Source organism: Filicampus tigris, chromosome 20 (assembly GCF_054856515.1).
Source record: "Filicampus tigris isolate MCC_2025a chromosome 20, RoL_Ftig_1.0, whole genome shotgun sequence".
NCBI lineage: Eukaryota > Metazoa > Chordata > Actinopteri > Syngnathiformes > Syngnathidae > Filicampus > Filicampus tigris.
In genome coordinates, this window is record NC_141236.1 from 14,138,199 (window position 1) to 14,152,586 (window position 14,388).

At 44.5% G+C, this 14,388-nt stretch overlaps 1 protein-coding gene across 5 annotated transcripts in view; it reads right to left on the reverse strand.

The window, feature by feature from the left end:
* The window catches only part of utrn (utrophin), a 114,822-nt gene that overhangs the window by 8,652 nt on the left and 91,782 nt on the right, over positions 1-14,388 (reverse strand). For 2 of the 5 annotated variants that reach the window (XM_086019361.1, XM_086019360.1), the window contains 9 exons: positions 14,123-14,324; positions 13,402-13,487; positions 12,054-12,211; positions 9,970-10,136; positions 8,334-8,445; positions 6,807-6,943; positions 6,137-6,175; positions 5,625-5,690; positions 2,554-2,619 (listed from right to left, as the gene is read on the reverse strand). In XM_086019361.1, coding sequence (XP_085875487.1) covers positions 2,554-2,619; positions 5,625-5,690; positions 6,137-6,175; positions 6,807-6,943; positions 8,334-8,445; positions 9,970-10,136; positions 12,054-12,211; positions 13,402-13,487; positions 14,123-14,324 — 1,033 coding nt within the window. The remainder of the gene's footprint in view (positions 1-2,553; positions 2,620-5,624; positions 5,691-6,136; positions 6,176-6,806; positions 6,944-8,333; positions 8,446-9,969; positions 10,137-12,053; positions 12,212-13,401; positions 13,488-14,122; positions 14,325-14,388) is intronic. The other 3 variants (XM_086019362.1, XM_086019364.1, XM_086019365.1) reach the window with 3 other exon arrangements.

Below are 14,388 nucleotides of genomic sequence, written 5' to 3' on the forward strand. Positions count from 1 at the left end.
ATTAGACATGTTTGAAGATAATTACCGAAAACATGCAAAACATGAAAACTATGTCGGACACTAAACTGTTTTTCACCATTTCAGTTTTCCTCATTTTTTTAAGGGGCATGGCTAATACAGTTAATCGTGATGGACTTTGGAGTTCAGTCTGAGTTGAACTTCATTCATCCCTTCATTCACTCCTGAGGCATTTGCGACATGCAACGGTCAGCTAGCTATGACTACTTCCGAAAAATAAATCATGGCCGTTTTAGAGTGCCTCGTTGTTTGTTGGCTGTGAGCGTGTGTAGGTCACACATCGAAAGACGGAAGAGCTGTGCGCTATGCGAAGTAGCATCCGGCGTTTCAACCCATGCTGACAGCATTCCAGAGCGGAGAGAACGGTTTGCTGTTTTACGATTGTGAAGCATTATTGCAAAGAACTGGACATTCTGTGTCAAATTTAGAAGCCATTGACTTTCACTTTTCAGGGACTGTAAGCGCACACACACAGAAGGTCAAAAAAACCTTCTACAGAGTAACTTTGCACTTGAACTTTTTAAGCGAACAATTAACAGTAACATCGTTAAACAACAAAACGTGTTGTGATGCGCACACGCAAACACACACACAGACATAAAAGCCAATTATCCTCCCATAAAAATCACTAGCAAGGAGCAAGCTAAATCAAAGAGGGAGGACGAATTAAAAGGTTTTGTTCAAGTTGGTAATTAGTTGCACTTTCCAGATGCAATTCATCAAATATGATGCTGCCATGCTGTGTTTTAGCCTGCCTGGCAGTTCTTTTAGCGATGCTTCAGTTTCGCGCTCTAGCGTAGCGCTCGCTCTGCTCTATCGTGATGACCGAAAAGGCAGTCTGCAATTAAAAAGAAAATCATATTTGTTAAACCAATCCTTATGACTTGACACGCGACTTCAACACCGAATGTTATTGGCTTGCAGTTTTATGTTTTGTGAGGTGTGCTCGGAAGTGCCATTTAAAAATGACAGAGTGAGAAATAAAACTGCTAAACCAATTGCTTAACATGTGTTGTTGACTACTTTTTTTTAAATCGGTTGTGTGATAAATTGAAGGCTGTTTTGTATATAAGGGACAACATCTACTATACTCACTCTGCAGGTCCTTAGATTGTGGATAGGGAGTGATTACCAACACAGCTACAATTGCAGGGTGTTTTTGTTCAGCCTTCGTCATCATCATCCTCACCCCCTTCCCGCACATTTGTGTCCGGGCGTCAGGTTTGTATGAAGAAGACAAAAAGGAGCGAGTGGGAGTAGGCATAATGTGTTTGTCACACATTTTAATCCATCATCCTCAGCAAAGCTTTTGTTTTTGTTCCCCCCCCCCCCCTATTATTTTGTTTTTCAGCTGTCGGGGGCGGGGGACTCGAACGCTCGTGCCCATCAAAACATTCAAGGTCGCATGAAGGTGAAGTGACGTCAGGGTGCGCTCGCCCCAGCAGGGAAGCGATGAAGACCATGATGAAGATGACGTTTAGCTCAGCTCCTCCAGAGCACTCGGCTGACTTAGCACACGCGGCGCAACTCTTCTACTGCCTCATCATTTGCTATTTTTGTATTTTTATTTTTTTGCAAAGTGCAATTCCTTTTCAAACCATTTGCACGAGAGGCATTTTTTTCGCAGTTTGAAACATATTCAAACAATACGAATAACAAAATATATATATTTGTAAACTTGTGCAGAATCCAAAAGATGTAGCAAATAAAATAAAACTGACTTGAAATAAAAGCTAACAATAACAATGTAAACATCATTCCTAGAATAAGAAATACAACTGCCTACAAATGAAATGAACTATAAACAACTAAATGTGAAACTAATAAAACCTCAGACTAAAAACTATTAAATGAAATGAATTAAATCATGTGCATGCCCCAATTGTCCCTGGGTTCACTTCATATCTGCTTTCCTCTAGTTTGCTAAAATAGCGAATACACACACTCAGGTGGCTGAGGGCGGCGCACACAAGACACACACACACAAAGTGGAGTTCAGCACTTTTCGGTACAGTTTGACATCTCTCTCCGCCTCTCTCTCACTGCCTCTGATCAAGATAAAATGTTGTTATCAGGGACGCTGAAACCAATCACTTGCTTGCCACCCCAATCTCTCCCAGCTGTTGCAAATCTCCGACAATTCCTAGAGAAAGGATCATTCTTTGATAGCTTTTCAGCTACAGCGCTCGCTTGACTTCTAAGCTTAATTTACTCCGCCGCTAAGATCGGAATTTAAATGATTTAAAATATTTTTTCTCCATTGAAATCACTTGAAAGGACATGAATCCGGCCATCCTAAACCTCCCAAAAATAGCACCGTTCCTTTTTTATTTACATGTTTTCAATCAAGAAAAATAGATCTGAGACGCGAGATCATTAAACACAACAAGAAAATGTAAGGAAATAAACTGGTTTTACGCAGTGTAATTATTGTTTGAACTGTAGTTGGCCCCGACCGATGAATTAAAAACCACAAGTTGAATGCAAACCGGTTGTACGTGAGTCCATTAATATCCATCAAAAATGGGGACTTACATGCTTCCCGTGGCCGAGCTGCTGTCTGTGGGCAGCGAACCGTTGGACCTCTCCATCTGAGCCAACCTGAGAACAAGCATCATCATCACTCAACATCGGCGCTCCGAAATGTCATAGGAAATAATGGAACCACAAATGCGTGTCGCTCAAGTCCATTTTTCAGCTATCTCGACATTAGTCCAGCATTAATGTTTCCAATGAACATTTGAAAACATATCTGGAATTTCCATTCTTTTATCCAAGGCTTGCTATTTTTTTTCCAACCTCAATAGAAGACGCGTCCGCCTTTGTCACCGTGATTTCCGCCAACTCGCAGCCAACAATGAGGCGCACTAAAGCGGCCACGCCGGTGGACTATCCGAAAAAAAATGTGCATTTTCGGGACGAAGGCCATCCTTCATCTGTTCATGATACGGTATTTCCAACTGTGGGCTTGAATTCCGAGGCCGCTTGATGCAGAACCCGTTCCAATTGTGAGCGATGTTTTCTTACAAATATCTGCGAGCGCAATCTAATAGGAGCATGTGGCTCCGGAGGGGAAGCACTAATGAGCCTGTTTTTCCCGATCTAAGCGTGTAATTACTGAAACTCAGTCACAGACACAATCTCTTCTTCTACATGATGAAATGTAACATTTGGCAGAAAATGAGCACAACGAGAGCGCTGCGCCTTTATTTCCTATATTACTCATAAACGCTGGCAAACACTAAGAATTGCCTACTTGATTGTAGCGGCAGCTGGTGTCCTATTTATACTAAACGTAAAGTTGCTTTAAAGACAAAAAAACATTATCATGAGATCTTATGTAGTAGACTGTTCTGGTAAATTAACATTACAGAGATTTAAGGGTAGAATTTCCATGTTTCGCAATGTAGCATTTTTGGCGATGAAACATGTCTGTTAACTGCAGAACTCGCTTCAACTCTGTTGTCGACCAAAACGGCAGCTCCGGCAAGTACAAAGTCGCTCAGACGAACTAAAGTATTAAAGCAAATTGCAAATGAGTTTCCTGCGCAGTATCAGGTGATAATCATCTAAAAAAATTGATTAGTTGAGAAACTAATCCAAACAACAATTATTATTGGTATTCTATATAACAGAAATTGGAAATTCATTTTTAGAATTAAACTGGGACATGGGCGCCCTCTAGCGGAAGTACACTTGTGAAGTACAGTTGAGTTGTATTTACATTTTTATTCCTTAAAAACTGTTTTCAAACATTTGTTTAGGTTGATCTTTTTCTTACTTATGCGCAAGACCTTTTAAATGAAAAATTACATAAGTGCACTAAGCTACTGTAATCTAATGTCAATCAAGATGGTGAAGTGGTACTTGGTGTTAAAAGCGAAGTACCACAACGTGTTTCAATACGTCATAATAGTGCTTGGTTTGCTGTGTTAAACTCCATAAAATGTAAAATAGCAGTAATATTGTTTTGTGTCTTTGTGCGGTTGAGTAAATCAACGCCCACTGAGCACTATTTTGAGGCTCAAAGTGTCATTTGTCCAAATGTGACGGCTCCATCTTGGAATGGAACCTGACAAATCCCAGCATGGAAGAACATGTGCTGGCTGATGATTAAGCGAAAGCCTTCACCCGCTGCGTAGTTGGCCGGTGGTTCGATGCAGCGCGCAGCAGCGGCGGCGGCTTTCCAGAATTAGCCAAAAGCCAGCTATGGAGGTCATCAATGTCATCCAGCCACCAGGCAAACACTTCAGACTCTTCCTAATGCACTCAAAGTGGCCGTAATTGAATCTTCTCTTTGTCACAGAGTTGAAAATTACACAAATTATGTTATCATGCCTCATTCTCTTGCCATAATCAGTAACGTGTAAAAAAGGAAAGAAAAAAAAAACGTTTATTTGATCGAATTTAGTGACTCTCTGTGGTCCATTTGTAGGGAACGTCTCCCTGGCAATGATTTCCATTTCATTCATTTGACAGGCTTTACAAAGGATTTTCTCTCTTCTAGTGAGGGGGGGGGGGGGGGGGGGGGGGGGGGGAAATAAATGCATCGTTCCCTACTGAATAATTATTTATTTTATCAACTAAATCTATCCTGTCCTGACACTTTAGGTCTAAAAATCTCTTTAGACACAAAAGGAACAAGCCTCCCTCCTATTACATTTGTTTGGTACACCCAAAGTCAGTGTGACGCTGCCTTTACAATCATTAATAATACAATACATCCTAATTAGAAGAAGAACCAAGATGATGGCAGAAAAAGACATTTTCGTCAATTTGACCTGTGATTTAACAGCAAGTTTACTAAACTGAGGACCCCCTGCAGATAGATGCTGGTGGCGTTCCACAGGCCTCGCAACTCAGTCCAGTGATTGTTTTCAGTGTACCTACAATGAATGCCTCAATTGCCTGGCATTCCAGTCAAAAAGTAAAGATGCTTCACAAATCTTGATACTATATTCACTCTATATAAATGTCAAAACTGGTGATCCGGTGGGGATACCAGAAAAAATAGATACGGGTTGTCATGGGTTTATGACTGTCCTGACATTTAGAGATTGCAAGGGCATGCCAAGAATTTATTTGCACAGCGGTGTAAAAACACATGGTCACGAGGAAACAAGAAGGCACGCTTGGTTAACCGCCGTACTTAGCATTTATCATGCAAATATTTACTGTAATTATGACTTTACTACTGTGTTAGCATAAATTCGTGTAAGACTGTAGTGCGTACAAATACAAGTGACGTCGCTACCATAGGAACCAAACTCTGGTGTAAACCGGAGACGACATGTAGATAGATACTACCTGTGTTCCACAAGGCTCTTTACCAGGTCCACATACTTTTGCATTCTACTCTACTCGGTACACTACGAACGCTACATAGTAACAGAACTCCGGCATAAACTGAAGACTCCTTTATAATAAATACTGCCGGTGTTCCACAAGGTTCTTTACCAAGTAAACTGATTTTACATGATGCACTATATAGTCCACTACATAGGGAGAGAACTCCATTGTAAACCAAGGACCCCTTGAGTATTGCTTGATTTAATAGGAGATAATATGAAATGCTGAAATGTTGGCGGGTGGGGGCGGGGGGGTACCTGCTGGCGTACTGCTCTATCCTGGAATGGGTGTCATCATGGGACAAGTGAGGTGACTGGGACAGCCTGGAGACGAATGGTGTAATGGAGATGAATGAGTTTGGGCCAGCGACCAAAACCTCATTAAAAGCATTCACAGGCGCACACGCATACACACGCACGCACGCACGCACGCATCCACAACCCAGCGGAGCATCCACAGCGTCATCCTGCAAAGAGGAATGAGTGAACGGGATGATCTACGAGCAGACCGGAGGGAGGGCTTTCGACAGCCTCTGCTTGGAATGCTTTAAGGAGAGGAAGTGAGCAGACATGTCGGGGTCACGTGCACGGCCAGTGTGGATGAGGCAGGCAGGCAGGCAGGCAGGCAGGCAGGCAACATGCAATTCAGGCATGGATTCAGTTGGGGTGAGGCGGGAAAAAAGGCCGGACAATGTGTGGTTGGTTATAAAATCAGTAAGTAGTCAAAATAACTAAAAGGGTCATTCCGGCGCTCGGTCGTAGATACTCACTCGTACTGCTCCGGACACATGCTGATGAGGGTGACGGGACTGTAAGAGTAGGGGAGGAAAGGGGGGGAAGGGTTGAATTGAGGGGGTACCACAAAACATGTCCGGGTCAAATCCACTCCGTGTGGCTCACAAAACACAGCAGGTGAAGGAAAGAGGGAGAGGAAGGACGACGTGTAGCCGGAAAAGTAACAGTGAAGGAAATCACCCGGTGGAGTCTTTTGTTCATATCATCCTAATAATGTATTGTATCATTATTTTCAGATTTTTTTTTTTTTTTAAATAATTCCTATTCCCATGCCCGTTAAAGGGCTCTCAATGGGTTGTTGTTGTTTTGTCACACATTGCTGTGTGAGGATGTTCATCAGCCTTGGCGCCGCTTCTATATTCAGGAGAACTACGGTGCAGCTGCAACAAATATTGTGCCAAAGCATAATTAAGCAAAAACACAGGAGAGGAGACAAGTGGGGGAAGGAACACTCCTCATCGGCTGGTGCACAGGTGTGTGAGGAGATTTGTTTTGAAAACGCCAGATGTTTGTTTTTTAAAACAGTTCCATCAAGCACAGGCCACAGCGGAAGCTACAAAACGGATGGAATGTATCCACCGCACCACTTCTGCCTTTGGTCGGATTTGTCATTTGTCATAAGACGAACCCTTCGCTGACTCTTACGTTTCCATATTGTCGCCCTCGAGGACGGTCTGGACAGGTAAGTAGCCCAGTCGGGGGTGCTTGGCGAAGTACTTCTTGGAGCGGAATTTGTTCTTCAGCACTTTGGTGAAATCTCTCATGTCCTCGCCCGACGTCGTCTGGCGGAGACAAAAGGACATTCAATTTCAAGGTGTGGGCCTGCATTCTTAATATCATTGCAAGTGTGTCCAAAATTCCTATTATGTTTTGTTGACAGAATGGAAGTCTTGAGCTGCCTTGGCAACCTTGCGTGGGAGAACAACCTCCCTGTGCAACCTCTATCGGCTTGTGTCAGAAATCATCCGAAACCAGTAGCATCCTTGTTTTGACATCCCTGAAAGTTAGAAGCGCCTTTTTGACGTTGTACATCAGCTACCTTTTGCCTTCACCTGCGAGCGCTGTATGGTGGCAGTGAGCTCAACTCAAGCCACGTCAAGTAGTTTGGCAGATCGTAAACAAGTGCGGTATTCAAAAAAACGCTTCCAGCTTTTTAGCGCTGTCAAACTAAACATCAAAAAAGAGAATTACACATTGTGCATTTAAAACAACCACATAGTTTAGTCTTTTGGAATTTTTTTTTTTTTTTTTATTAATGTGGAATTCTTGCCCGGTGCCGCTTTGATGGCAATGCTAACACATACAATATGTTTGGTTCGGTCTCTCCGTGCAAATGGTCCAAGTATCGATCTTAGCTGCACTTGAGGTCAACGCCGAGCCGGCCCACTCTGTAAAACAAGTCTTCCTCCTCCATTAATCTCATGGCACACTTTTCCCTCCGTGACGGTGACGAGTCGCGACCGCTCAGGGACTCTCGCGGAGCTCCACGCCTCGGCTGATAAGGTCACGTTTTTTTCCGCCCTATTCCATCGGCCGAAACCGTCTTTTGTCTCTCACTCCTTCGTCAGGCTTGCCAGACTGCTGTCAGCAGCCAAATACTCTCCAAACGCCGGCGCACTGATCGCTACCCTTCACGTGCGCTGGCAACAGAGAAGCTCTTCGGCGCGGCAGGAGCGAAGATGAAGAAAACGTGCTTTCAAGTCACTCGGCGCAGAATGACACACGCGAGCGCAATCAATATTCATCCCATTTGCAAAATTGGAAAAGCAGATTAAAAGACAAAAAAAACAACAACAACAAAAAATGCTTTTGGAATGAGTTTGCCTAATATAGAATGAAATTACAAAGAGGCCATGGCTCATTTTCACAGATGTACCTCTGATTACATTGGTCTCGCTGCACAGAAATTGCTTTTGCCGAGTAATGGAAGGAAAATGAATATTATTTCATTATTTCTTCAGGGAAGTTTGAATTTGATCAGAGGCTGTCACGACTATTGATGGAGCGCTAAGCAAAATACAATTGAAAGCTCCACGACAGCTCTATCGTATGAATTGTAGTCGTCGTATTCCTAATTTCGGCCAGAGTAGTTCATGTTAATCCCGTTGGAATGGATAATGTGCAAATGCAGTACGTGCACTTGCAAAAAACGCGCGCGTGTATGCGTCTCACCGGCGTGCAGTACTCCACCATGGGATAGTTGAGTTTGTGGCCCTTGGCAGTGCGCCCGGAGAAGAAGCAGCTCTGACACACGTCGTAGTTGAAATGCTTCAGACTGCGATACCTGCACACAAAAAGGAGAGCGCCAGGACAAAAGTCAGTGATACACAAATTGCACACACTTTCAGTTTGTCACATGGACGTCGTGCACCTTTTTTCAGATGACCTTTGAGCGACTACATTAATTTGAAAAACCCCCGCTTTGAGCATCTATTGGACAAAGGAAAATGACGGGGAAAAAACGTCATTTACAACACAAAGGTCGCAATTTACGGCAATAAAGTTGTACCACGCGCATCCACGCGCCCCGCAGAACAGCCTCTTACAAAGTGCTGACAGAGTGACAGACAATTGCAGTTCATCTCAAAACACTCCCCGATAGGACAACAAGTCCATCCTGGTCAGCCGCAGCCAGAGAGCCATTTAGCGGCTGGAAAAAAGACGAAGGAAAAAGACAGACATAATAGCTGGAGTCCTTTATCTCTATCCTCTGCGGGGGCTTGGCTGACGGATGAGCCCTCACAAGTCGTATATCACGGAGCTCAAGTGCTTGCGCGAGTCAAAGACGCCATTATGCGCTGCGTATAGTCATGAGGGGGGAGGCGTTCAGTCACCTTCAGAGCGGGACGGGCCCACGCGCCACCTCAGGTCTCAAGCTCACCGGCAAACGCATGTCGACAGTCGCAAACGCCTGGTTACTTATGCGAGCCGACTTTATAAAGCCGACTGACCGCGCAGTCGACACAGGTGCCAACAAAGTCACAGATACTACGGCTGAACGTGACAATGGTGACCCTAAGTGGACAGAAAGAATACCTGCATGTTATTTAAATATGCAAAATTAATTTGTATCCAACTTCACGATGGGATTATCGGTGAACACTCGATTCTTATAAATAATCGATAGCCGGAGGCCTAGAATGCAGGTTTACTGTATTTTTGGTTTCTTACGCGGGCCTCGGCTACTCAATTGGTTCGTTTACAACCACCAACAGCGCATGTCATTATTGCGCAAGATTTCGGAATGAGACATCTTCAACAAAATCTAGGTTGAGAAAGCTCCGAGACTGAGACTGTGATTTGCTCACATTGAAAGACCCAACAAAACGCTGACTCTGCACTCTTCTCCTTCCTCCTGTCATCGATCAGTGACACGACTTCGGAGACACTTGATTTATCAAACGCTTTGTCTTGTTTTCGGTTGAGGGACGACAGTGTCGCCACACGGCATCACTTGGCGCGACGTTACATTTCCACAAAATTAAAAAAAATGTCAAAATCGAATCCGAACAAAAGGTGCGCGTGTGTTTTGATTTGTTTGCCAACATCCTTTGTGAAGGTTCAAAACTGTGGAGGTTTAAATGCTATTTAGTGAGTGGTCTGGCCTCGGCTGACATTTAGATAAATGCCCACCAGAGCAGAGCTGCCCTTTATGATTAACAGCAAACACCAGCGTGTGTGCATGTCTGCCATTGAACTGCACATGCACACCCACGCACGCGCGCGCGCACGCACGCACGCGCACACCCCCGCACTTAGTTACAAGCTCCATTGAACAAAAAGTGCTGGGTCAGTGCGAGACACATACCTGAAGCCCACAATGGGACACTCTTTGCAGATGTTGCACTTGGCCTGATGCTTGGCCGTCTCCGCGGCGGCCACTCGGTGCAGGACGGGGAGCCACACCATGGACTGAGGCTCCAGACGCATCCAGTCCACAAACTGCCTGGGCTCCAGCTCCACTTTATCGGTTGCCTACGAGGGGAAAGTCAATATTTGCCAACTCAAACGGGCGCTTCATTCAAAACTGAGTGAAACTGGCAGGCGTACTTTGCGGGATTTAATAGTTCCGTGACCATGGTTAGAACTTATTTATCAAATCAATGTTCCCCCATTAAAATAAAAGTAAATGCCATTAATCTATTCCACACACTTAATAAATAGCATTTATTCAACATAACATTCAATTATCTATAATGTTAAAGACCACATTCTAGTGACAAAGCAATGGCTTCCGATTGCTATTTTAACAATTCTAACCACTACTTGTAGTCCAATTAGTTCAATCTTTTCATTGCCACTGCCAATTGAAGTTTACTATCAAACTAAACTCAAAACAAAGAGAATTACACCCTATGTATTTTAAACAGCCCAATATCTTTTCCTTTGGCGCAGCTAGCTTAATACTAACACGAAATGGGGTTGTAAAGAATTGCGATTGTCCAACGATTGCAGATGAAAATGAGCCAATCTGAGAAGGCCGTCAGAACAATGTCAGGAAGCTTTGCTGACCCAAAAAAAAAAAAAAAATCAAACGCAACCTTTCCAACACCAACAAACATCAAAAGGGCAACAAAAGGTTGCAGTACTTTTGAACTGACTGACTTGACTCTTCTAATTACTCGCAATACTGCTCAGTAAACATGGCAAAGAAAAATAGTAACGTTTTCAACTTTCAGCGTGGTCTTCATCATTGCTGAATATATTTGACCATTGTTAAGTGAATGATTTATAAGAAAAATTGCATTGCATTATCTGTATAGAGATGGAGAAGTCTTTGAAGCAGTCTTTTTGGGCTCTCAATAAGTGCCCCAAATGCCAACGAAAAACGGCATACACCAGCCACTCCCACTTGTTGCTAAGCAGAGTTCACATCATTCAATCACAGATAACCTCCACACAGACCAATGGAAAAAAGAGAAAGGACAAAAAAATCCTACAATCAATATCTTTTGAATTACCTCAACGTCTTTGCTTGCTAAAGTCATAAGTGTAGAATTACGATGTTTACAGATGAGCTACCGCAGCGTGAAGGGGGTGACCCCGATAAGACAGATGGACGCTTAAATGGAAGCCAGTGACAAAAGTACAGTCAAGGAGGCCAAATTTATAGCTATGCCATTCATTCATCATGAGCTCGTTAAAGCAAATGGGCCGGACGTCATTGATAGGACGGACACAGGTGTCACATAGGACTGCCTGTGTGCGTGCGGAAGAAGTTTCAAGGAACCAACTTAGTTTGATGATTGAATGACTTATGCACAACGGCAGCACATCTGGCATAGTCATCTGCCAAATTCGGGATGGAGCCAGCGTGCGATTTGTGCGTGTGAATCCACAGGAAAAAAGATGAAATTTATAGCCTCACCCCAATCTAAATGCTCACTTCCCGGAAACGAAGCGGTGGCGGAAGAAAGAGAGCGAGCGTGAGGAATGAACGGGTGATCCCCGAGGGGATAAAGACATCGTTAAATGCCAGGAACATCCAGTGATAAAGCTGCAAAATTGATTCGCTGGCCGCCGTAAAGCAGCGGGGAGGACAGACGGAAGCTGACCGCAGGCCACGGGAGGCGTTGCGGTCGGTCAGCGCAGCTTAAATATTCGAGTCCGCCTTTGGCTTCGAGGTATACGTGGCGGAATAGAAAGGAGCTGTGATGAAGATGTTATACTACTGTCTGCCACTTCCACTTGACTTTGGGTGAAGTCAAATGAGTCCCAGCTTTGCATGCCACTCGGCATCCTCCAGTCGTCTGCGAAACTGTATACGCAGCATCGGTGTTGCTCGATATAAGAATCTAAAGGCCTTCATTAAATAAGTCTAGTAAAAACAATGCGTGGCCTGCCAGTGACGCCAGTAGGTCTATTAAAAAAAAAAAAAAAAAAAGTGCTTACATGCTGGAAGCAGCTCCGCACGCTGGGCTCAATGTTGGAGCCTCCGAAGGCGGCCACCTCTCCGAGCTGCTTGGGGATCTGGATGGCCTCGTGAAGCAGGAGGCCGAGCTGCCGCTGGTCACATGTGTCTCCCGCTGACGCCGCCTGACTGAAGAGATCTGCCCAGACATGCACGCGGGAAGTCATTAGACAACATATGGATGTTATTGGACAGGACTCACAGGGGTCAAGCATAAATGTCCCAAAGCCCAATAGAAATAATAGTTGGCATGCCCATTTTTTTGTATTCTTACTGCCACCAAGGCCAAGGAAAAAAACTGTCATTAGCATCCGTGGGCAATTGTTGCTAGGCAGAATTCGCAGGTCAATGGAAAAATGGAATTTATCCGCAATGCTCAACTTTCGAACAACGAATTCTACCTGCCCCAAAGACAAATGGGAGGGAATGGTTCTGAGCAGCCATGGTGACTTGTTGCCAGGCAGATTTCATGTGGCGCAAGGATGAGTGAACAACAAGCCAATAAAAAAAAAAAAAGCCTGATGCCACCCTGGCCCACGTGTGGCTAGGCTGAGTTCATAGAGCTTGATTTGAACAGAAACCCCTCTGCTCCATATTAACATAAATTGACAACATAGCAGGATGTTTGTAACAATAAACGGCCATTTTGGTTTCCTAACATTTCTTACGCTACAAATTACAGAACAGTACTGAATTCTACTTGTCACAACAGCCTTTTCTCTCGAGGAGATGCATTTTAGCGGAACATTTCACCATCTCTCAAACACCCATAAAGAGCCGAAACAAAAGGCATGACGGCTCTTTGTGCTCTGATTAAAGCGGACTTGATTTCCTCAGTCCTGTCAGGCATGTGTGCGTGACCTCCTTTCTCCACACACCTCTTTATGACATCCAACCTATCAATACACACTGCTCGCAGATATCGTTTGACACGGCGGCCTGTGTGTGGGCGTGCGGGAGCAAAGGAGGAAGGGCGCGATCAGGCGTGGATCTTCGCAGTCGAATAGAATGTGCCGAGGGAATGGCCAAGCTCAGGGAGGCAAAGGCACGAGAAAGGGGGAGGGAAGGAGGCAAGGGACAATAAGTAAGCAATGACAGAGTGACACTGGTGGACAACTGGGACAAGGAGAGAGAGAAATAACATTCACGCGGACTAATCCTCCCAAAAAGACGCATGGGCAATTATGGAAGCGTAAGAGGTCGCTCATCCAATTACAACAGCATTTATTGAATAGACTGTGCTAGTACGCTCTTTGTCCTCACTAGTGTACTGACTTTCTCTGTCCGTGTGTTTGCGTGTATGCGTGCGCGTCTTACAACATAACTTACATTTGTATTTCTCCTCTAGGTGGCCCTTGCAGAGAGACAGCAAGCCGATCTTCATTGACATGACGCGGATCTTGCCGCTGCGGCCGCTTTCATAAAGAACACAACAATCAATGATACGTTGAAAATCCTATCAATAATACATGTTCATAGAGAAATATGATTTATTCATTATGCAGCTGGCAGACAAATGCTGATCCAAATGAGGACAGTGTAGTCTTGGAGGTCTACGCTCTACCCTACCTTACTTAATTACTTCCAACCAATCAATCGTCCCAACCTGCTTTCTTACCTACCAACTAGACCCACCAACAATTGAAAAGGTCGGTAGCTTGGGTTCAAGGATTGGTTGGTATGACTTCCCTAGCCTAGCTGCCAAATTAAATTCCCCACGGCGCCTACCTATTTCATTTCCTTTCCTACTGTAGCTACCAACCTAAGCTACTTTCTACCCTACGGACCTACCATCCTTCCTATCCTCCCTTTCGACTCTACCTACTCTCTCACGTGGCTTTCTTAGGGCACTGAATCAATCTCACAACTGGATTGCTCCGTTTGTGGAGGAAGTCGTTGCACCTCTCACCTAAGAAGGCTTCATCTGTTCTTGCAAAACGGCTTGGCGAAGACTGATCTTCCTTCTACATCTCACATTTTCCTAGCCTGCCGATTAAGGTTTTTCTAAGAGTTCCTCGGGTTGATTTGTGTCTTTCGCATGCTAACATACGTGTCGTAGACATTGAGCAGCCAGTTGAGACACATGTCGACGCAGAGCGGCACGTTGACCAGGTCTTTGTGCTCCTGCTCCAGGCCATCGTAGATGGTCGTCAGGCAGTTGATGACGTCCGGGACGGACATCAGCTGGTTGTTGTTGGTCAGCTTGTGCTGCGCAAAAGTGTTCTGGGCCACGCTCAGGTCCAGAAGGTCCACTACAGAAGGAGGACATGAAATGACAATCGGATAAATCCATGATGAACTTTCCAGCCGTGGTGC